The 22,237-nt window shown below is 54.4% G+C and overlaps 1 protein-coding gene across 7 annotated transcripts in view; it reads left to right on the forward strand.

Moving 5' to 3' along the window:
* Window positions 1-22,237, forward strand: part of CHD5 (chromodomain helicase DNA binding protein 5) — a 79,703-nt gene that overhangs the window by 41,853 nt on the left and 15,613 nt on the right. For 5 of the 7 annotated variants that reach the window (XM_063787016.1, XM_016953031.4, XM_054662069.1 and 2 more), the window contains 18 exons: window positions 2,199-2,336; window positions 2,426-2,547; window positions 3,653-3,826; window positions 4,197-4,338; window positions 4,797-4,928; window positions 7,298-7,415; window positions 8,748-8,872; window positions 10,009-10,240; window positions 10,469-10,579; window positions 10,860-11,032; window positions 12,353-12,527; window positions 13,133-13,225; window positions 13,379-13,467; window positions 13,758-13,891; window positions 14,332-14,476; window positions 14,886-15,045; window positions 17,428-17,507; window positions 17,764-17,896. In XM_063787016.1, the coding sequence (XP_063643086.1) occupies window positions 2,199-2,336; window positions 2,426-2,547; window positions 3,653-3,826; window positions 4,197-4,338; window positions 4,797-4,928; window positions 7,298-7,415; window positions 8,748-8,872; window positions 10,009-10,240; window positions 10,469-10,579; window positions 10,860-11,032; window positions 12,353-12,527; window positions 13,133-13,225; window positions 13,379-13,467; window positions 13,758-13,891; window positions 14,332-14,476; window positions 14,886-15,045; window positions 17,428-17,507; window positions 17,764-17,896 (2,476 nt within the window). The remainder of the gene's footprint in view (window positions 1-2,198; window positions 2,337-2,425; window positions 2,548-3,652; window positions 3,827-4,196; window positions 4,339-4,796; window positions 4,929-7,297; window positions 7,416-8,747; window positions 8,873-10,008; window positions 10,241-10,468; window positions 10,580-10,859; window positions 11,033-12,352; window positions 12,528-13,132; window positions 13,226-13,378; window positions 13,468-13,757; window positions 13,892-14,331; window positions 14,477-14,885; window positions 15,046-17,427; window positions 17,508-17,763; window positions 17,897-22,237) is intronic. The other 2 variants (XR_010148419.1, XR_010148421.1) reach the window with 1 other exon arrangement.

The raw sequence follows: 22,237 nt of genomic DNA on the forward strand, positions 1-22,237 counted from the left end.
ACGAGGTTGACTACTCTGGGTACTTCATATGAGTAGAATCGGGAAACATCTGTCTTTTTGTCACTGGCTCATTTCATTGAGCAGAATGTCCTTGAGGTTCATGCATGTTGTGGCACGGGTCAGAATTTCCTTCCAAGGCTGGAGAACCCCCATCACAGGGATAGACCACATTTTGTTTATCTGTTCATCTGTTGTTGAGCACTTGGGCTGCTTCTGGCTTTTAGTGGTCGTCAGTAACTAACGGATGGGAAGGAGTATGGGTGTGCAAATATCCCTTTGTGTCCCTGCTTTCATGTCTTTTGGGTATACACCCAGAAGTGGAACTGCTGGATCATATGGTAATTCTATTTCTGATTTTTTGAGAAACAGACTTAGCTCTTTGAGTTCTCATAGCATTCTTCACCTAGATAGGCGAGGAGACCGATGCTCGGCTAAAAGATTGTGTGCAAACCCAGGTGTCACGTGCAGGCAAAGCCTGTGCTGCACAGCATCCTCGGCCCTCTCTGCTCTCTCACGGGCATGTGGGCTGCTGGGAGAGGCAGGCTTGGTGCAGCACAGGACAGGCCTACATCACTGGGGGAGACCGGTGCAAAATGAAAATGCAGGGCTCGCAGGAAAACAGCTTTTTCCTTTCTTCTGTGGTCTCTGTCAACATGCCAAGGTGTTTTAAATTTGCTTGTTTTTTTTTTGGAGACAGAGACTCACTCTGTCACCCAGGCTGGAGTGCAATGATGTGATCTCGGCTCACTGCAACCTCTGCCTTCTGGGTTCAAGTGATTCTCCCACCTCAGCCTCCTGAGTAGCTGGGACTACAGATGTCCACCAACACGCCTGGCTGATTTTTGTATTTTTTAGTAGAGATGGGGTTTCGCTATGTTGGCCAGGCTGGTCTCTAACTCCTAGCCTCAAGGGATCCTTCCACCTTAGCCTCCCAAAGTGCAGGGATTATAGGCGGGAGCCACTGTGCCTGGCCTAAATTTGCTTTTTAAAGTCGTGTTCCTTCAGGTGTGGGGATCCTCACCGGGAGAGTGCAGACCCTCACAGGCACCAGGCCCTGTCCTGGAACTTGGTGCATAGACCGGGTGCCTGGCTCCCTCTCCCCACCAGCACCCAGGTCCAGGCCCCCACCAGGGGGAGTAGGGGGACAGTGGTCACCAGGCAGGGGCAGGGGAGCAGGGAATGAGAACCTGTCCCAGGGAGGCTCCACGCCCCCAGCACACACTCCACTGTCCCCTGGGATATTTGTTACAAAACACAAATTCAACAATAAACAATAAAATGATTAATAATTTCACATCAGCAACCTCAGGGCATTAAACCCCAAGTGCAGGGTCCCTTTCTCTGTTCATATCCTGGCTATGCCATTTGTTAGCTATGGGTACCTGGGAGAGTGCTCCAGCCTGAGGCCCCCTGAGCTTTAAATGGGGATAAAAGGCCAGGTGCGGTAGCTCACGCCTGTATTCCCAGTACATTGGGAGACTGAGGCAGGAGGATTGCTTGAGGCCGGGAGTTTGAAGCCAGCCTAGTTAACATAGAGAGATCTCTCTCCAAAAGACAAACATAACCCTGGGGGGGAGTGGGGGATAAAGGACACAATTGAGCTTGTATGTTTTGTTAGGATGAGGTGAGAGTGGAAACAAAGTAATAAGCCCAGAGCCAGGGCTGGTCGTGGTGGCTCACGCCTGTAATCCCAACACTATGGGAGGTCGAGGCGGGCGGTTCACTTGAGTTCAGAAGTTTGAGACCAGCTTCAGCAACATGGTGAAACCCTGTCTCTACAAAAATACAAAAATTAGCTGGGTGTGGTAAGGCATGCCTGTAGTCCCAGCTACTCGGGAGGCTGAGATGGGAGGATTGCTTGAGCCTGGGAGGTGGAGGCTGCAAGTGAGCGGTGATCGTGCCACTGTACTCCACGCTGGGGGGTGGGAGTAAGACACTGTCTCACTGGAGCTGTTACAAGCGGAGGCCGTTTCTTCTCCTCCACACCACCCTCTCTCAGGGCTGTGTTCTGAGCCTCAGTGGATGCCCCTCTGCTTGGTGGTCAGCATCTGCCCCTCTGGTCCTAGGCTGGCCGGCCCAGGGCTCTGTGGAGCCTTTGTGGGTTCCTGTGCACACCTCCTTCTTGGCTCTTTGTCTCCTGGGACTGTGATCCGCTCTGCTCCCAGCCGTCTCCTCCCCAATGCCCCTCTTTTCTCCAGAAAGAAGTGCAGATCAAGTTCCACGTGCTGCTCACCTCCTATGAGCTCATCACCATCGACCAGGCCATCCTGGGCTCCATCGAGTGGGCCTGCCTGGTGGTAGACGAGGCCCACCGCCTCAAGAACAACCAGTCCAAGGTAGGTGGCGCTGGCCGCCAGACCCCAGAGCTGCCCGGGGCGAGGGGCCGCCCAGAGCCCCCTGACGGGCCCCACTCTCCTCCCCTCAGTTTTTTAGGGTCTTAAACAGCTACAAGATTGATTACAAGCTGCTGCTGACAGGGACCCCCCTTCAGAACAACCTGGAGGAGCTGTTCCATCTCCTCAACTTCCTGACTCCAGAGAGGTTCAAGTGAGTCACCTGGATCTGGCTAGGGAGGTGGTGGTGGGGCTGGGTGGCCCCAGTGAAGACGGATCAATAGCCCATCCTGGCTGTGAGACCTGCTCGGCCGTTGCTTCCTCATCAGCAAAATGGGAGCATTAGCAATGTCCCCGCTTTGACCTCCTGCAGGAGCAGGGTGTTGGGGTGGGTGGCGTGGGCACATGGGAATGTTTGGTAAATATCAACTGCTGCTAATACCACGACTTTTCCTTAGCTCTGCCCTAGACCACCCGGGGTTCCTCCTGGACTGCCTCCCCTGGCAGGTTCCTTTCCCTCCACTGAGACCCAAGTGACTCACGTGGGCAACCGTGGTGGAGGCAGAGGCAAGCTCCCAGGTGGCCGGAACCCACTGCCCCATCCCCCTCATCTTCACCTACCTCCACTTGCCTGCTCAGAATGGGGGGTTCAGGGTGCACAGTGTCGATTTTGGAATCAGGAGATGCAGTTTTTTTTTGTTTGTTTGTTTTTATTAAAAGAAAGAGTCTCACTCTGTCACCCAGGCCAGAGTGCAGCGGCTTGATCTCAGTTCACTGCAACCTCTGCCTCCTGGGTTCAAGTGATTCTCCTGCCTCAGCCTCCTGAGTAGCTGGGATTACAGGCATGTGTCACCACGCCCGGCTAATTTTTGTATATCTTTAGTAGAGTTGGGGTTTCATCATATTGGCCAGGCTGGTCTTGAACTCCCGACGGGTGATCTGCCCGTCTCGGCCTCCCAAAGTGTTGGGATTACAGGCATGAGCCACCAGGAGATGTAGATTTGAGGGCCGGTTTTGGCACAGCTGGACTGTATCAACTCGGGCACTCATCAGACGCAGTTTCCTCATCTGTTATCTGGGTAATAGCTCCTGTCCAGGACGGTTTTGAGGATGGAAAGGTGTCCAGTGTGGCTGAGGAAAAGAGGGCTGTGATGTGTGGAGGTGACACAGGCTTAGACAGAAATTGAGACGATATCCAGGGCAGTGCCAGGGCTCCCTGGTTCACCAGCTAGCCGGCCTACATGGGCTAGGCGCTCTGCACCCTGCCTCCCCTGCCCCGGTCCTCTGCTCCTGGCTGTTATCCCAGCTTTTTGTTGCAGCAACCTGGAGGGCTTCCTGGAGGAGTTTGCTGACATCTCCAAGGAAGACCAGATCAAGAAGCTGCATGACCTGCTGGGGCCGCACATGCTCAGGCGGCTCAAGGCTGACGTGTTCAAGAACATGCCGGCCAAGACCGAGCTCATTGTCCGGGTGGAGCTGAGCCAGATGCAGAAGTGAGTGGTGGGCTGACCCCGGAGCAGCCTGTGCTCGCCCTTTCCCCTGGGCTGGTCTCCTGGGTCGATTCCCAGGTGGGTGGAGGGCTCTTCAGCCTCACTGAGGTCTCGGCTAATGCTTTGCATACACTTTCTTCGTGGGGCCTCTTGTCAGGTTTTAGTGACCAGAGTTTGGGTCGCTTGAGTGCTGGCAGTGTCCCCCAGTCACTTGCAGGGGGACTCCAGGCCGGTGGCTTCACCTCTTGGGGGTCCCTTGGGTCTCTCTGTAAATGGGTGCTTGGCCACCAGCTTCCAGCCCCGCTGCAGAGCAGAGAGAGCCCTCACGGAGGCGGGTCTGACCCAGCCTGCCTTTCCTCGTGCCCTGCTGCAGGAAGTACTACAAGTTCATCCTCACACGGAACTTTGAGGCACTGAACTCCAAGGGGGGCGGGAACCAAGTATCGCTGCTCAACATCATGATGGACCTGAAAAAGTGCTGCAACCACCCCTACCTCTTCCCTGTGGCTGCCGTGGTAGGTTTCCCCGGCCATCATGGCAGCTTCTCCATGACCGCCGTGGTAGGTGCCTGTGGCCGCCATGGTAGGTCCCTGTGGCCGCTGTGATAGGTTCTCCTGGCCATTGTGGCGATTTCTGTGGCTGCCATGGTAGGTTTCCCTGGCCATCATGGAAGGTTGCCTGTGGCCACTCTGGTAGGTGCTGGGGAACTTACCGTGGAACCCGCTGCTGTGGTAGGGCTGGTGCGGCTGTGAGCCCTGCCTGGGAACGGGGGGCCTGGAGCCAGGGCCGTGGGACCCACGGTCTACCCCGCACTGTGGGGCCTGGCCTGGCTCGGGTGTGGGTCTCATGTTCAGTGGGCAGACAGGCCATCACCCCATTGCTCAGCACTTGTCTGTTCCCTGCGGCCCCTCTGGTGCAGAGTCAGGGAGGAGAGGGGAGCCCACTAATGCCCCACCTCCTGCTGTGTCTGCAGGAGGCCCCTGTCTTGCCCAATGGCTCCTACGATGGAAGCTCCCTGGTCAAGTCTTCAGGGAAGCTCATGCTGCTACAGAAGATGCTGAAGAAACTGCGGGATGAGGGGCACCGCGTGCTCATCTTCTCCCAGGTGCGCTGCCCCTGCCCACCCCCGCCCCGGCTCCACACCCCACAGAGAGCATCCTGCCCTGATGCTTGGGGGCGCAAACTTGCTGGCACCCCTCAGGGCCCAGTGCCGTTCCCATGTGGGTCATGTGACTGTGTGTCAGGGGTCACTCCCCCGTGCCCTGGCATAATGCAGCTGAGGAGCTCAGAACACATTTGCCATAAAGAGCAACATCTCCCCACACCTGCCCTTCTGGTCTGCATGTCCAGGCTGGTAGGACAGCCCCTCCTCCCTTGCCCTGGCCCTCTCCCCCGCAGCCTGGCTTCTCATTAAGGTAGGGCCCTGGGGTGTGGTTGGGAGGAGCCCCTCTCTCCAATAGGCCCTGAGGGGGCACTGGCACCTGGCTTTTTGGCTTGGAGGCAGGGCCGCCGGCTCAGGTGTGTTCATTTCTTTCTCCATCCCTTTGTTTGCGTCTGTCATAGTCAGGCTCTGTGCTGGCACATGGGTGCAGGGACCAGTGATCTAGTCCCTGTCCTCAAGCTGCTCAGTCTACTGTGGGAGACAGCTCAAGGGACAGGTACCCGACCCTGTGGTCAGCTCTGTGTTGGAGGCCACAGTGATGATCCTACAGGGTCATGGGGCTAAAAATGCTCCTCTCGTGGGCCCACTGAGCCAGGCCCCTTGCTCAAACCCAGAGTCTGGGCTATGGCTCCTTGTGCACAAACATCAACTGAAAGCAGTGTCCGCCGCCTGCAGCCCCAGGTCACCCTGCTGGGCTGCTTCAGCCCGAAGAATACTGGAAAGCAGGGCAAGTTTGAGACCAGGGGCTGAGCCAAGGAGTGGGCTGGAGTGGAGATGGACCCACATCCCCCCAGTACCTCGGTACCAACACGAGACGCAAGTCTGATCAGAGGCCTTGAGATACCAAGTAATGGGAACCACACAGCTTCCAGAAATGTGCACACAGGGCAAGCGACAGAGACGGGGCCCTCCTGCCCAAAATGAGCCTATGAACCCCAATTCCAAACCCATACAAAAGTGAATGCTGAGACATCCCCCAAAACAATAAATAGAATCCAAATAAGAAAATAGGGGCTGGGCGCAGTGGCTCACCCTGTAATCTCAGCGACTTGGGAGGTTGAGGCAGGAGGATTGCTTGAGCCCAGGAGTTCAGGGTTGCAGTGAGCTGTGATCTTGTCACTTCACTCCAGTCTGAGTGACAGAGCAAGACCCTGTCTCTTGAGAGAGAGAGAGAGAGAGAAAAGAATAGGATAGCCTGAAAAGACTTTACATAGATGTGTTTAGGATCCTCAAAAATGATGGAGTAATTGACACCCTAAAATAAAGAAGAAATTAAGCAAAAGCAGGAAGAACTGAAATAGGAACAATTGGATAGAAACATGCATGAAATTGAGATAAAACATTTCAACAGACTGGACAGACTCTGAACACTGTTGAAGAGAACATTGATAAATTGGAACCTGGTGCTGAGGCATTTTCCCAGAATGCAGTGTACAGAGACAAAGATAAAACAGGGAGAACATGGAAGACATCTTGAGATGCTCCAACAATCATCCAATTGGAGTTGCAGAAGAAATAGAAAAAATGGTGAAGAAGTTGGATTTGTTGAGAGTTTGCAGACCTGGAGAGAAATGTGAGGTCTCAGATCTGGAGTGCATTCTGGAATAGCAAGCAAGATAAATATAAATAAATGAACCCGTAGACACGTTAGAACCTCTAGGTACTTTAGACCTAGTACCTACAAAATAAGAACAGCCAGATCGTTCTCAGACTTCTTAACAACAACAGGTGGCAGAGACCATGGCAAAATCTCCAGTGCACTGAGGGAAAATGTGTGCTGATAGTTTTATATCCAGCTAAACTCTCTCTCGAGAATAAAGGGAATTATACAGGGTCATGGGAGCTCAGAAGGGACTGCCTTTGTTTTCTTATGGGGAGGAGTGAAATCAGGGAAGACATCACAGAGGTGATGTTTATGTTCCCTAGGCAGTAAGGGGGTGGGTATTCCAGGAAGAGAGTCAGGTAGTTTGGAATGGCTGGGGGCTGTGAAGGAGCACTCGTCCTGCAGCGCCTTGAATACAGGGCAGTGAGATGGAACTTAATTCTGTGTGGTGGGAGCAGGGAAGGCTCATGTCAGAGCCCTGGTTTAGGCAAGTGGCTGTGGGGCTAGGCAGGAGGATGGATTGGCTCCAAGGGGTAAGGTTGGAAGCTTTGTTCTTCCCCAGAGTCCTGCATTGGGCCTGCCTGGGTCCCAGCTGTCTCCCCACCTAGCAGGCAGCTCTCTCCTCCCCTGCCTGTGGCGGGGTCCCCGCCCATGGCCCGTGGGGCCCCTTGCTCCTTGGCAGTTCCTCACGTGCCCGTCTCCCCTGCAGATGACCAAGATGCTGGACCTCCTGGAGGACTTCCTGGAGTACGAAGGCTACAAGTATGAGCGGATTGATGGTGGCATCACCGGGGGCCTCCGGCAGGAGGCGATCGACAGATTCAATGGTACCCCCATCCTGCCCAAGGGTTCTGATTGAGACTCCTTTTTGGCCTCTTCTCCCAGGCCTGGTTCTTAGCCAGGTCACCCAGCTGGTGTTGTGATGAGCAGCCCCACAAACTGCTAAAGACAGCAGGCCAGTCCGAGGTCGCGGCAGCTTCCCCCGAGTTTCCAATGTTAAAAGGATTCCTCCCACGGAATCAGAGTTCTGAGGGGCCCAGTAGATAACACCTGTTGGGAATGGAGTTAGACAATGAGAAACGCAGACGGGGGCCTCTAATATTGACGCCAGGTAAGCCCCAGTTACAAGTGGTGTTGGACAGAGCCTGCCATATGGTGAATGGTGGCAGAAGGTACAGAGATGCACGTGCTACCTGGGGCCACTTCCAGAGGCAGGAGAGAGTGAAAGGGCTGGGCCACACATGATCAGGTTCTTTCCCCAGAGTCACCCATGCTTGGTCTTCCCTGCCTGGGAAGGAGAGGCGAGGGTGGAGGTCAGGAGGGTCTTGCCGGTGGAGTTCCTCCTGTAGCAAAAGAAACTTCTGGAGTGGGAAGCAGTCGGCTGCAAGCTTCAGTACAAGTTTGCAGCAAATAGTAACAAGCTTTGTTTCCCTGGGGCGTCAGCCCTTAGGGGCTGGGGCCACGCTCTCCAAACGCCCAAAGCAGTGATTCCTCTCAAACACTTGTGCCAGACAGCCAGGAGGAATAGCAAGTTCAGAGTTTCAGGGTCTAGACGTGGCCCAGCCACATGCGGAAGCAGGAGTGGCTGAAGCCCTGGGTGTGCCAGGGGCCTGTTTGCAGCTCCAGTGGGGGCTGTGGTCAGTCCCAGGTCACTGAAGGGCCCTGAGAGGCTGAGAACCAGCCATCCTGTGACAGGGTTGCCCAGTGGGGTGGGACCCCAGGTCCCGGAGCTGCGCCCCTGAGTTTTCCCGGGCTGCCCTGGCAGCATTGGTGGGCTAAGGGAAGCCAGGGGTGGGAAGCTGCGGGGACATGAAGGACTCTGAGCTCTCTAGGGCTCTGCTTGTACTTGCTGGCGGCTTGCACTTTGTTTTTTGCTCATCTGGGGTTTGAAAATTGACCTCCTCGTTCCAGTGCCCTCCCACTGCAGCAGCGCTCAGAGCTCGCTGGGGGCTAAGTGGGCTTGGGCAGGCCTCCTCTGGCTCCCCTGAGTGCAGCTGTGGCCACCCGTCTCTGATGGGGTCTCTGGCTTTGTCCTTCTCTGCCAGGGATCTGTTACTGCAGTTCCTTCTCTCTCTTCTCTCCCCCATCCTTTCTGCCACGCCCGTCTCCCGACCCAAGGTGTACCCCCCCAAACACCCCCATCTGCTGGCCTTTTTCAGCCCCCGGGGCCCAGCAGTTCTGCTTCCTCCTCTCAACCCGGGCAGGCGGTCTGGGCATCAACCTGGCCACGGCGGACACTGTCATCATCTACGACTCGGACTGGAACCCGCACAATGACATCCAGGTCTGTGCTGCTGCTGCCCACCACCCTCCCAGGGGGCCTCTCATCCCGGGCCTCAGGCAGGTTCTGTCCTTCATGCCCTTCTTGCCATCACCCCCTCACCTACCCTGGTGCTGTGGGCCTCCCTCCCCCGTGGAGTCTCGGCCCCAAGAGGGGCCCTGGGAGTGAGTGGAAGCTTGGCCCTCATCCCTCCAGCTTCGTCCTTGTCCAGAGGAGGAAACAGGCTTGGAGAGGGCAGGGGAAGTGTCCCAGGGCGCACAGCAGTTCGTAGTGGCCACTGATCTGGTCTTTCCCATCATCCTCAGGACCAAGGCCGTGGAGGGAGGCAGGAAGAGGGAGTCCTGGGACCCAGAGGGGCACCCATTTTGAAGGGGGTGGGGAGCAGAGAGTGGGGCCTGTTGGAGGTGGGGGGGAGGATAAGATAGTGCAAGGGGCAGATGGGGCTGATAAGGAAGGATGGAAGGGCTGTGGGGGGAGGGGCTATGGGAATAGAGCCACCCTAGTGTACCTGGCCACCCCTCTCGGGCTCTGGGACACACACATTGAATGCTTACAAATGTAGGGGAACACATACAAATTGATGTCTCATTCACATGTGTGTGCGCCCATGCACATACACAGATATACACGGCCACACCCAGGTCACCTCATGTAGGGCTGCACAGAGTCTCAGGCACTTCCTTGTATTATACTGGGCAGATTCAGCTCCTTGCTGCCCTCAGAAGGTGGCTGCGCGTCTCCAGCACATGGTCTTGTGGTCCCGTTAGTGGTTCGCTCACAGGGAAATGCAGCCTCCTACCTCCCCATGGCCCCCATGAAGCTCTGTGTGGCTTCAGTTACACCCAGCACACTGGCCGTGTCATCCCTCACACACTCTTGCACACCTGCAGTCCTGCCTGCTTCCAATGGCTAGAAGCTTTTCCACTCCAAACCCAGCCTGGCACCCAGGCTTGTGGGAGGCTCCGCAGTCAGGGAGGGAGCCCAGCTGCAGTGGTGGGCTCCACACACCTGGACGCACCACACGCCTTTCCCTACACAGTCATGCAGCCCATTCCATGCTCTTGAGCTCATGGGTGTGATCTTCTCCATTGCCTGGAGCCCTGGGTGAGCCACGGGTGCTGAGGTGCAGGTCTCCCCAGGCCTTCAGCCGCGCCCACCGCATCGGCCAGAACAAGAAGGTGATGATCTACCGCTTTGTGACTCGGGCCTCGGTGGAGGAGCGCATCACGCAGGTGGCCAAGCGCAAGATGATGCTCACCCACCTGGTGGTGCGGCCCGGCCTCGGCTCCAAGTCGGGGTCCATGACCAAGCAGGAGCTGGACGACATCCTCAAGTTCGGCACGGAGGAACTCTTCAAGGACGACGTGGAGGGTGGGCCTCTGTTCCGAGGGAGCGTGGCAGGGGACTGGGGTGGCCCCGCTGAGACACCCATCCAGGGCTTGCTTGGGTCCCTGCCCGCTCCAACACACAGCCTCTCTTCTGCACCCCCCACCTGTATCTCCTGGCTAGGACAGCCCAGGGTGGTGTCTCTGGGCACTGCCCGCCAACCCTGCAGCCCTCTGTGGTCCTGCACCAGTGCTCTCCTTCTCTGTCTGACAGGCATGATGTCTCAGGGCCAGAGGCCGGTCACACCCATCCCTGATGTCCAGTCCTCCAAAGGAGGGAACTTGGCCGCCAGTGCAAAGAAGAAGCACGGTAGCACCCCGCCAGGTAGGGGCCAACCCAGCCCAGCCTCAGCTCCTCCTCCGACCAGGTGGCTGCTCCTGCAGAGGAGGGGTTCCCTGACCTGCCCTCACTTGGGCGTCCTGGGACTGCCAGGTGGGCGGCGAGTGGGGCTGTTACAGCGCAGTTTCCTCTGTCTGGTCACCATGCCTCTCAGCTGCAGCCCCTGGTGGGGATGGGAAGGGCCATTGTTGGGAGTCTGTTCCTGGGACCCCGGGGCTGGACCAGGGCAGTCTTTGTCCTCACACTGCATTTGCCTGCTCCCCAGGTGACAACAAGGACGTGGAGGACAGCAGTGTGATCCACTATGACGATGCGGCCATCTCCAAGCTGCTGGACCGGAACCAGGACGCTACAGATGACACGGAGCTACAGAACATGAACGAGTACCTGAGCTCCTTCAAGGTGGCGCAGTACGTGGTGCGCGAGGAGGACGGCGTGGTAAGGTCCCCGGCCCGCCCTCCATCCGCAGCCCCGCCCTCCATCCGCAGCCCCGCCCTCCATCCGCAGCCCCGCCCCCCACTGTGTCCACGCCTTCCACTGTGACCCCGCCCTCCCGCCGCAGCCAGCCCTCCAAGCTGTGACCCCGCCCTCCAGCCGCAGCCCCGCCCTCCCTGCTGTGACTCCGCACTCCAGCGTGTGCTCCGCCCTCCAACCACGTGCTCCGGCCTCTGCAGGGCGGCCCTGTCGCTCCACCCGCGGGCTCAGGACTAGAGACACAACAGTGAGGGAAGGGACGGAGGCAGTACTGAGGGCAGTACAGCCACATGGGCCGGCCACTGCCCTTGCACACATCAGCCGCCTGCTCCGTGGCGTCATCCCGGCTCCAGTCCAGCTTCCCCACTCTCTGAAGTGCAAGCTGATCTGCCACCCCGTTGCACAGAGCCCTGTCCCCGGGGTCTGGTTTCAGTCCCTACCCAGCTGCACCCTCCCGCCCCTTCCTCAGGGCCTGCATCTCGGCCCTGCACCTGGACTGCCAACGTTCCAGGACGCCCCACAATTTTCTTTTTTTTTTTTTCTTGAAATGGAGTCTGGCTCTGTCGCCCCGGCTGGAGTGCAGTGGCGCAGTATCAGCTCACTGCAACCAACGCCTCCCAGGTTTAAGTGATTCTCGTGCCTCAGCTCCCAAGTAGCTGGGATTACTGGCGTGCACCACCACGCCTGTCTAATCTTTGTTATTTTTAGTAGAGATGGGACTTTGCCATGTTGGCCAGGCTGGTTTTGAACTCCTGACCTCAGGTGATCTACCTGCTTCGGCCTCCCAAAGTTCTGGGGTTAAGGAATGAGCCACCACGCCTGGTCCACCCCACACTTTTCTCCCTTCTCTACCGGGCAAACCCCAGCTGTCCCCGAAGAGCTCCTTGTGGGTCTCTCCTGGAGGCCTTTCCGTTTCCTCCTCTGCTCCCCACCCTCCGTGCAGACCTGGTGAGCCCATGACCTTTTCCTTTGAAACCAGGAGCCTCCTGAGGGCAGGCAAGGGGGAGTTTATTCAACTCAGTACCTCAGTGCTTGGCAGGAGGCGAGGAAATACTTGCTTTGTGAATGGATGGATGAATAAGTAAATGATTGACTGGATAGGGGCAGGGAGAGAAAAGCTAGCTAGGGCCGGGGTGATCAGAGAAGGCTTCCTGGAGTAGGCAGGCCATCCCATTAATCCTCGAGCCCTGAGGGGGCAAAGGGCAGGTCAGGTGGAGGCAGCCTGAGGCTTCCGGGAGGGCAGAGATGTCTCCACCCATGGAACCCGTGGTGCTGCGTCCCCAGGAGGAGGTGGAGCGGGAAATCATCAAGCAGGAGGAGAACGTGGACCCCGACTACTGGGAGAAGCTGCTGCGGCACCACTATGAGCAGCAGCAGGAGGACCTGGCCCGCAACCTGGGCAAGGGCAAGCGCATCCGCAAGCAGGTCAACTACAACGACGCCTCCCAGGAGGACCAGGGTGCGTGCCGGGAGGGAGGGACTGGTGCCCCTCACCCAGAGGCGGAGGGTGGGGCAGGATTCTGTCAGGGCATCCCTGTGCAGAACCCCCGGGAGGTGCGGGCCGGGAGAGCTGGGCGAGTGTGCCAGGAGGGATGGGTGTCCCATACCCAGAGGTGGAGGGTGGGGCAGGATTCTGTTGGGGCATCCCTGTGCAGGACCCCCCTGGGAGGCAGGGGCCAGGAATGCTGGGCGGCGCTGGTTGGAGCTGGGAGGCAGGTTTTTGGAGGAAAGGGGACTGGGGGCAGGTGCAGAGGTGCTGGGTGTTTGGGGGAACAAGGTGTGGCTCAGTTCAGTGACTTCACCACTGCTTGTGACGTGGCCTTGGACACGTCCCTTGCACACAGAACAGTATGTGTAATGTGTGGGTACACGTGGTACCCTTAGTGTATAACGTGGTGGTGTTGGGATTACTAAATGAGCCCACAGGAAGTATGTGGGCCATTGTCACTGCTTTTTTATGGAGCTGGGGTGCAGGGGCTCGGCGTGGCCCTGGGCATGCTTGAACTTGAGGGTGGGCTTTGCTTGTACAGCTCACTCCGTGCCCCTCTGTCTGGCCCCCTGCAGAGTGGCAGGATGAGCTCTCTGATAACCAGTCAGAATATTCCATTGGCTCTGAGGATGAGGATGAGGACTTTGAAGAGAGGCCGGAAGGGCAGAGTGAGTCTCAGTGTTAGTGGTCTGGGCTACTGCTGAGGCCATGTCAGGGGAGCTGATGGCAGCAGGAGCGGGGCTGGTCTGGGGTCCCGCTGTCCTTGGGGGTCAGGAATCTCTGGGCTCCCACCTGAGGAACTGTGGCGGGCTGCTCCCCAGGTGGACGACGACAATCCCGGAGGCAGCTGAAGAGTGACAGGGACAAGCCCCTGCCCCCACTTCTCGCCCGAGTTGGTGGCAACATCGAGGTGGGGCCTGTCTGTTCCTGCATCTCTTTCTGCCCCTGCTTCCTGCTGCCCCTGGGGTATGGAGGAGGGCTGGGGGACTGCCCCGGGTCTCATGCCAGGTAGAGGTGGAGCTGGGAAAGAACTTGGTCTGGTCTTCGCCGTCAGGGTCCTGCCCCAGGTGGAGGCCCCTGCCTTCTCCGTGCCCTCTTCCTACCTTCTCCTCCTCCCATGCTTTTCTTCCCCCATCCCAGAATCCTCCACCCCCACCTCTCTCTGCCCTGGGCTCATACTCCCGCGCTCCACTCTCCCAGGTGCTGGGCTTCAACGCCCGACAGCGGAAGGCCTTTCTGAACGCCATCATGCGCTGGGGCATGCCCCCGCAGGACGCCTTCAACTCCCACTGGCTGGTGCGGGACCTTCGAGGGAAGAGCGAGAAGGAGTTTAGGTAAAGGGGCTAGGTGGTGGCCCAGGGTGTGACCACCTGCCCCTGAGTAGGGCAGGGTCCTGCGGGTGAGCCCCACAGAGGGCAGCGTCTGCTTCCGCCAGGATGAGGCCGTCTGGAAAGTTCACTGCCACTTGGACTTTGGGTGGCTAGAGTCCTGGTGCCGGGCAGGGCTGATTTGCAAACACTGACCATCCGCCCCTGCCCAAACCAGCTGGTGTTATGGCAGCGAGGAAGATCCCCGTCACCCAGGGCTGTCCTAGGAGGTCCCCTCGCCAGGGAGGCCCTCTCTGTCCTTTCCCGGGCCTGGCCCAGGCCTGACTAGGAGGTGGGCGATGGTTGAAGATCAGCCAGGAGTTCCCCTGGGGTCCTGCCAGCCCTCTCAGAGGGTTCTTGCCGGCCCCCGACTCCCTGAGCCCCAGTCCCCCCCCCCCCCACCCCAGAGCCTATGTGTCCCTCTTCATGCGGCACCTGTGTGAGCCGGGGGCGGATGGTGCAGAGACCTTCGCAGACGGCGTGCCCCGGGAGGGCCTCTCCAGGCAGCACGTGCTGACCCGCATCGGGGTCATGTCACTAGTTAGGAAGAAGGTGGGTGAGTAACTCTCTGTAGGGCCCTTCCTGGTGGCTGCCTGGGCTCCTGGTGCTGTCCCTTGTGGGTCAGTGGTCAGAGAACAAGTGCCTGGTTCAGGCCACACAGCTGCCCAGGGTCCGAGTCAGGCCAGAGGGGCTGACCTGGAAAGCCTTTCTGGGTGAGGGGCCTGTGGGGTGGAGGCCAGGATGGTGGGTTACATATAGTTGGAGGACACACAGAGGGTGGGAGGGTGGGCAGGGGAGCTTGTGGTCAGGAGGGGCCTGGCTTGGCCAGCCTTGGGCGGAGGCAGCAGCTACCCCAAGCCTGTGACACTTTCAGCCCCCCTGGCTGCCCTGAGGCCCTTAGGGCTGAGTTGCCACCACTGCCCTCCCTCTTTCCCTCCCACCTTCCCTCCCACCACCCCAGGTTCAGGAGTTTGAGCATGTCAACGGGAAGTACAGCACCCCAGACTTGATCCCTGAGGGGCCCGAGGGGAAGAAGCCGGGCGAGGTGATCTCCTCGGACCCCAACACACCAGTGCCCGCCAGCCCTGCCCACCTCCTGCCAGCCCCGCTGGGCCTGCCAGGTCTGTGGGCTGGGCGGGCCGGGGAGGGCACTGGGGTCATGGAAAGTGGCAAGGTCACAGAAACCCCTAGTCTAACCCACAATCCCACAGAAGACGGCCTCTCCCTCCCCCAAAGTCTCTGTTTGCTGAAATGTCACTCTACAGAGAGTTTTCCATTTTAATGACAGTTACGAGATAGAATTTATATACATACTGCAAAATTCACTCTTTTAAAAAACTGGCTGGGCGCGGTGGCTCACACCTGTAATCCCAGCACTTTAGGAGGCTGAGGCGGGAGGATCACCTGAGCTCAGGAGTTTGAGACCCACCTGGCCAACATGGTGAAACCCCGTCTCTACTAAAAATACAAAAGATTAGCTGGGCATGCTGGCACGTGCCTGTAATCCCAGCTGCTCGGGAGGCTGAGGCAGGAGAATCGCTTGAACCCGGGAAGCGGAGGTTGCAGTGAGCCAAGATCACACCACTGCACTCCAGCCTGGGGGGACAGAGCAAGACTCCATCTCAAAAAAAAAAAAAAAAGTACTATTCAGTGATTTCTAGTATATTTGTAGGATGTACAACCATCGCCACTGCCTAAGGCCGGAATATTTTCATTCTCCCTGAAAAAGAAACCCTGTACCCATTAGCAGCCACTCCTTATCCCCCCACCCCAGGCCTGGGCAGCCACTAACCTGCTTCCTGTCTCTGGATTTTGCAATGCTGGATGTTTCGTGTATATGGCATCGCACAGTGCGTGGGCCTTTGTGTCTGGCTTCTGTCACTCAGCCTGGGGGTTCCAGGTTCATCCACATTGCAGCGTGCATCAGTGCTTCAGTCATTCTGTCATTCTGCCTTATGGCTGATAATGTTTTCTTTTTCTTTCTTCCTTCCTTTTTTTTTTTTTTTTTTTGAGATGGAGTTTCGCTCTTGTTGCCCAGGCTGGAGTGCGATGGCGTGATCTCGGCTCACTGCAACCTCCGCCTCCCAGGTTCAAGCGATCCTGCCTCAGCTTCCCGAGTAGCTGGGATTACAGGTGCCTGCCACCACACCCGGCTGATTTTTGTATTTTTAGTAGAGACAGGGTTTCGCCATGTTGGCCAGGCTGGTCTTGAATTCCTGACCTCAGGTGATCCACCCTCCTCGGCCTCCCAACGTGCTGGGATTATAGGCGTGAGCCACCGCGCCTGGCCGATAACGTTTTCTCGTATGAATTTACTGCATTTTGCTTATCCATTGCGCTGTCGATAGATTTTGGATTGTTTCTACTTTTTGGCTGCTGTGAATAATGCTGCTGTGTTTTATGTTTTTGCGTGGACATACGTTTTGAGTTCTTTCGGGCAGATATCTAGGAATGGAATTGCTGGGCCGTGTGATAACCCTGTTTTCCCTTTTGAGAAACTACTAGACTGTTTTCCAAAGCAGCTGTACCATTTTACATTCCTGCTAGTGTTGTGTGGGAGTCCCAGGTTCTCCACGTCTTCAGAGTAATTGTTCTCTGCCTTCATGGTTCTAGCTGTCCTGGGAGCGTGAGGTGGTGTCTCACTGTGGTTCTGATTGGCATTTCCCTGATGCCAGGGACGCTGAATGTTGTTCCGTGTGTGTATTGGCTGTTTGTAGACTTGTAGAAATGTCTTTTCAGATTCTTTGCACACTTAATTGGGTCATTTGTGCCTGTGTCACTTTGGTGATCTAGGTATTTATTTGGGTGAAGCAAATACCTGTTAAGTACTTGGTCCGTCGGTTGGGCCTCACAGGCCTGGGGCGGACATAGCTATCCCGTGGTGATGGGTGAGGCCAGGCCCTGAGAAGCTGCACCTCCAAGCACAAGGGAGCCCTTGGAGGTGGACACATCTTGGTTTGCTTCTTGGCTTTGGCCTGAACTCTGTCTAACCTTGGGCAAGTCACCTAACCTCCGTGGGCCTCCGCTTTCCCAGCTGTGCCCACCTCCCAGGGCTTCTCAGAGCCGTGTAAGTGACCAGCACTTTGCAGTGTGTTGGCGGCTGGCTTGGCAGGGAGGAAATTCACCCCCTGTCCAGAGGCACACACCAGCCAGCCTGCCCGAAAGCTGGGACCAGAGCGGGTGTCGTGGCTCCCAATCTGGGCCTCCATCTGCCTCACTTCCCTGCCTCCAGATGAGCAGCCACGGCTGTGTGCGGCCCCGTCCTGACAGCCCCTCACTTTGGTCTTACTGGGTTCAAGGTCCTCCAAGCACTCCTGAGTCAAAGGCCTGGCCTGGCCTCTCTGACTTAGCCGGGGATCCTGCTTGTCTCTCCTGGAGGTGCTTGGCTGCAGTGGAGCCTCCTGAAGGCCAAGCCCCCACCTCTTCTTTCTGCCACCCCACTCCCTGCCCTACTCCTTCCTGTCTGAGCCCACCTGTCTCAGCCCTTTCCCTTGATCTTTCAGACAAAATGGAAGCCCAGCTGGGCTACATGGATGAGAAAGACCCCGGGGCACAGAAGCCAAGGCAGCCCCTGGAAGTCCAGGTGTGGAACTTGCTGGCGTCTGGGCCTGTGGTGTGTGTGGGGTGGAGGTTGGGTCTGGGGACCTTCTCAGGCCCTGTACAGCGAGGTGGAACCCAGGCCTCCTGGCTCCCTTTTCGGGGCTCTGAATCGGCGGGGAGCAGGCTGGGAGCAAGCGACGGGAGCCAGGAGACTGGGTTCCCAGCCCAGCGCATGTTCCCCGCCCTCCGTTCCTGGTGAGGCCCCAGGCCTTGCAGTTCTCCTGGCTTTTCCTCTGCAGGCCCTTCCAGCCGCCTTGGATAGAGTGGAGAGTGAGGACAAGCACGAGAGCCCAGCCAGCAAGGAGAGAGCCCGAGAGGAGCGGCCAGAGGAGACGGAGAAGGCCCCGCCCTCCCCGGAGCAGCTGCCGAGAGGTTGGGGCTTCTTGCAGGCCACCGACCTCAGTGCCATGTCTGGCCTCAGCAGGCCTGGGTTCAGAGAAGGGCAGGTGGCTGTACTTGCGCTCATTTCTCCCTGGCAGAGAGGTAGACTCCAACCCTCTGCAGGCCCCCTGGTGAGGGGAGGCCAGGAGCTCAGGCCTCTATACATGGACTTAATGGACTTTTTGTTTTTTTTGGAGAAAGGGTTTCGCTCTGTCACCCAGGCTGGAGTGCAGTGGTACCATCTCGGATCACTGCAACATCCGCCTCCCGGGTTCAAGTGATTCTTGTGCCTCAGTCTCCCTAGTAGCTGGGACTACAGGCGTGTACCACCACACCCAGCTAATTTTTGTATTTTTAGTAGAGACGAGATTTCATCATGTTGGTCAGGATGGTCTCGATCTCTTGTAGCTGGGACTACAGGTGTATACCACCACACCCAACTAATTTTTGTATTTTTAATAGAGACTGGGTTTTGCCATGTTAGCCAGGCTGGTCTCGATCTCTTGACCTCGTGATCCACCTGCCTCGGCCTCCCAAAGTGCTGGGATTACAGGTGTGAGCCACTGCGCCCGGCCATTTTTTTTTTTTTTTTTTAAATTTTTAGTAGAGACTGTTGGCTGGGCTGGTCTCGACCTCCTGACCTCAAGTGATCCACCCACCTTGGCCTCCCACAGTGTTGGGATTGCAGGCATGAGCCACCTTGCCCGTTGGTCTTTAACTTTTCTTACCATACAGAGATTGGGGGTGATTGGGCTACTTTTTCATTAGTGATTTCTGACTCAATTGCATTGTGGTCTGAAAACATGAGTCTATATGAGGTTGTTGAAACCTGCTCTCTGGCCTGATACGGTCAGATTTTGTAAATGATGTATGTGTGCTTGAAGAAAATGTCTGTTCCCTAATTGCTGGGTTTAAGGTTCTAACTATATGCATTAGGGCTGGGCATGGTGGCTCACACCTGTAATCCCAGCACTTTGGGAGGCTGAGGCAGGTGAATTACCTGAGGTCAGGAGTTCGAGGCCAGCCTGGCCAACATGGCGAAACCCAGTCTCTATTAAAAATACAAAAATTAGTTGGGTGTGGTGGCATGCACCTGTAGTCCCAGCTACTCAGGAGACTGAGGCAGGAGAATTGCTTGAACCTGGGAGGCAGAGGTTGCGGTGAGTGGAGATCGTGTCACTGCACTCCAGCCTGGGCGACAGAGAGGGACTCAATCTCAGAAAAAAAAAAAAAAAAAATATATATATATATATATATATATACACACACACACACACACACGTATATATAGATACACGTATCTATATATACGTATATATAGATACACGTATCTATATACACACACACATGTATATATATATGCGCATTAGGTCAGTAGATAATGCATGCTAATTATATTGTTCAAGTTTTTAATATCTTTACTAGTATTTGGTTTGCTTTGATCAGTCAGTTTCTGAGAGACTTGTGTTAAAATCTCTCATTATGATTATGGATGAATCTCTTTCTTCTTATAATGCCAGATTTTGCTTCATATCATTTGAGACTGGGTTGTCAGGTGCATATTTGTTCAGGCTTTTAATATTTTTCTTGTGAAGTGTGCTTCTAATTATTGTGTAATAACCCTCTTATCCCTCTTTAAAGTTTTTGCTTAAAAGTTTATTTTTGGGCCAGGCCCGGTGGCTCATGCCAGTAATCCCAGCACTTTGGGAGGCCGAGGTGGGCAGAGCACAAGGTCAGGAGTTCAAGACTATCCTGTCGAACATGGTGAAACCCGTCTCTACTAAAAATACAAAAGAATTAGCCGGGCATGGTGGCGAGCGCCAGTAGTCCCAGCTACTTGAGAGGCTGAGGTCGCACCACTGCACTCCAGCCTGGGTGACAGAGCGAGATCCCGTCTCAAAAAAGAAAAAAAAAGTTTATTTTTGCTGATTTGGGTTGCTCTTTCTTTTGTTTAGTATATATTTGTTACGCCTTTTTCTATTCCTTTTTTTTTTTTTTTAAGATAACAGCTTTATGGTGATATAGTTAACATATCATACAGTTGAGCCATTTAAAGTATACCATTCAGGTCGGGCATGGTAGCTCACACCTGTAATCCCAGAACTTTGGGAGGCTGAGGTGGGTGGATCACCTGAGGTCAGGAGTTTGAGACCAGCCTGGCCAACATGGTGAAACCCCGTCTCTACTAAAAATACAAAAATCAGCTGGGCGTGGTGGTGGGCACCAGTAATCCCAGCTACTCGGGAGGCTGAGGCAGGAGAATCACTTGAACCCAGGAGGCAGAGGTCGCAGTGAGCCGAGATGGCACCACTGCACTCCAGCCTGGGCAACAAGATCGAAATTCTGTCTCAAAAAAAAAAAGTAATGAAGTATACCGTTTGTTATTTTTAGTACATCCAGCGTTGTGCAACCATCACCATTATCTAATTCCAGAACATTTTATCACTTCAAAAATAAATTCTTCTTACCCATTGGTAATCACTCCCCATTTCTTCCTCTTCCTCCCAGTCCCTGGCAATCACTTCTGTCCTATGGACTGGCCTATTCTGAACATTTCATACCAATGGAATAATGCAGTACTTTGGCCCTTTGTGTGTCTCCTTTCACTTAGCATAGTGTTTTTAAAGTTCATCTATGTTGTGGAATATATTAGTACTTCATTCCTTTTTTTTGAGACAGGGTCTTGCTCTATCACCCAGGCTGGAGTGCAGTGGCATGATCTTGGCTTACTACAGCCTTGACCCCCTGGGTGCAAGCGATCTTTCCACCTCAGCCTCCCAAGTAGCTGGGACTACAGGTGCACATGCTAACACGCCCGGCTAATTTTTGTATTTTTTTTTGTAGAGACGGGGTTTTGCCATGTTGCCCAGGCTGGTCTTGAACCCCTGGACTCAAGCAATCCTCCCACCTTGACCTCCCAGAGTGCTAGGATTACAGGCAGTACTTCTTTTTATGCCCAAATAATATTCCATTGTATGGATCTACTATGTTTTGTTTTGTTTATCCATTCATAGTGATACACATTTGAGTTGTTTCCACTTTTTGGCTACTGTACACATTTGTGTACACATTTTTTGGTGTGGGTGTAGGTTTTCAGTTCTTTTGGGTATATATCTAGGAGTAGAACTGCTGGATCATATGGTAATTCTCTGTACCATTTTGAGAAACTGCTGAATTGTTTTCCATGTGTATTGCATCAGTTCACATTCCTACCAGCATGTGTGAGGGTTCCAGTTTCTTCACATACTTGCCAATACCTGTTATTATCTGTCTTTTTGATTATAGTCACCCTAGTGGGTGAGAAGTGGTATCTCATTGTCATTTTGATTTGAGTTTACTTTGTGCATAAAGATGTTGAATATTTTTTCATGTGATTATGGCTCATTTGTGTATAATTTGTTGAAGAAATGTCCTTTCAGATCCTTTGTCTATTTTAAAATTGGATTTTTAAAAATTATTGAATTGTAAGAGTTCTTTTTAAATTAATTAATCAATACTTTTAGAGACAGGGTCTTACTATGTTGTCCAGGAGGGCTTTGAAGTCCTGGGCCCAAGTAATTCTCTAGTATTAGACTTTTGAGTAGCTAGGATCACAGGCGTGTACCACTGTGCCTGGCTTGTATGAGTTCTTTATATAGATGCATGTTCCTCATCAGATATATGATTTACAAATATTTTCTTTCATTTCTTCACTTTTAATCTCTTTGTAATGTTTTAGGTCTATCTTTTGTAGATGGTGTATAGGGGATTCATCATTTAAAATCTAATTATAGGGTCCCTATCTTTTAGCTGGCAAGTTTAATCTCTTTACATTTATTGTAATAACTAGATATGTGGATGGAATTCTGCTATCTTATTTTGTACTTTATATATTACCCTTCTCTTTTCTCCTTTTTCCTCTTTTCCTGCCATCTCTTGGATTGTTCAAATTTTCTTTATATCTCCTCTTTTCCCCCTCAACTCATTTGGAAGGTTTATAGTCAATTTCATTCTGTACTCTTAACATTTTTAACATGTATCCCCCTGAGTAATATGAGGACTTTAGATAGCTTTAGCTCTAACTCACTTCCCTTTCATCTGCCACGATGCTGTTGCCCAGTATTTTAGTTTCAGTTTGTTTTTACTTTCCCAAATTTGTTGTTATGCTTATTTCTAAATTTTAAATCCTTTTTTAGATCTTCTCACATTCTTACCAGTTTGTGTTTGCCTATTTGTTCATCATTGCTTCATTCAAAGTCCTTCCTAAAGTACACCTTTAATGGTGCTTTCAGCAATTTTTTTGGGAATGGTAAATTCTCTCATTGTTATTTTTCTTTTACTCTTGAATAGTTA

Source organism: Pan troglodytes, chromosome 1 (genome assembly GCF_028858775.2).
Source record: "Pan troglodytes isolate AG18354 chromosome 1, NHGRI_mPanTro3-v2.0_pri, whole genome shotgun sequence".
NCBI lineage: Eukaryota > Metazoa > Chordata > Mammalia > Primates > Hominidae > Pan > Pan troglodytes.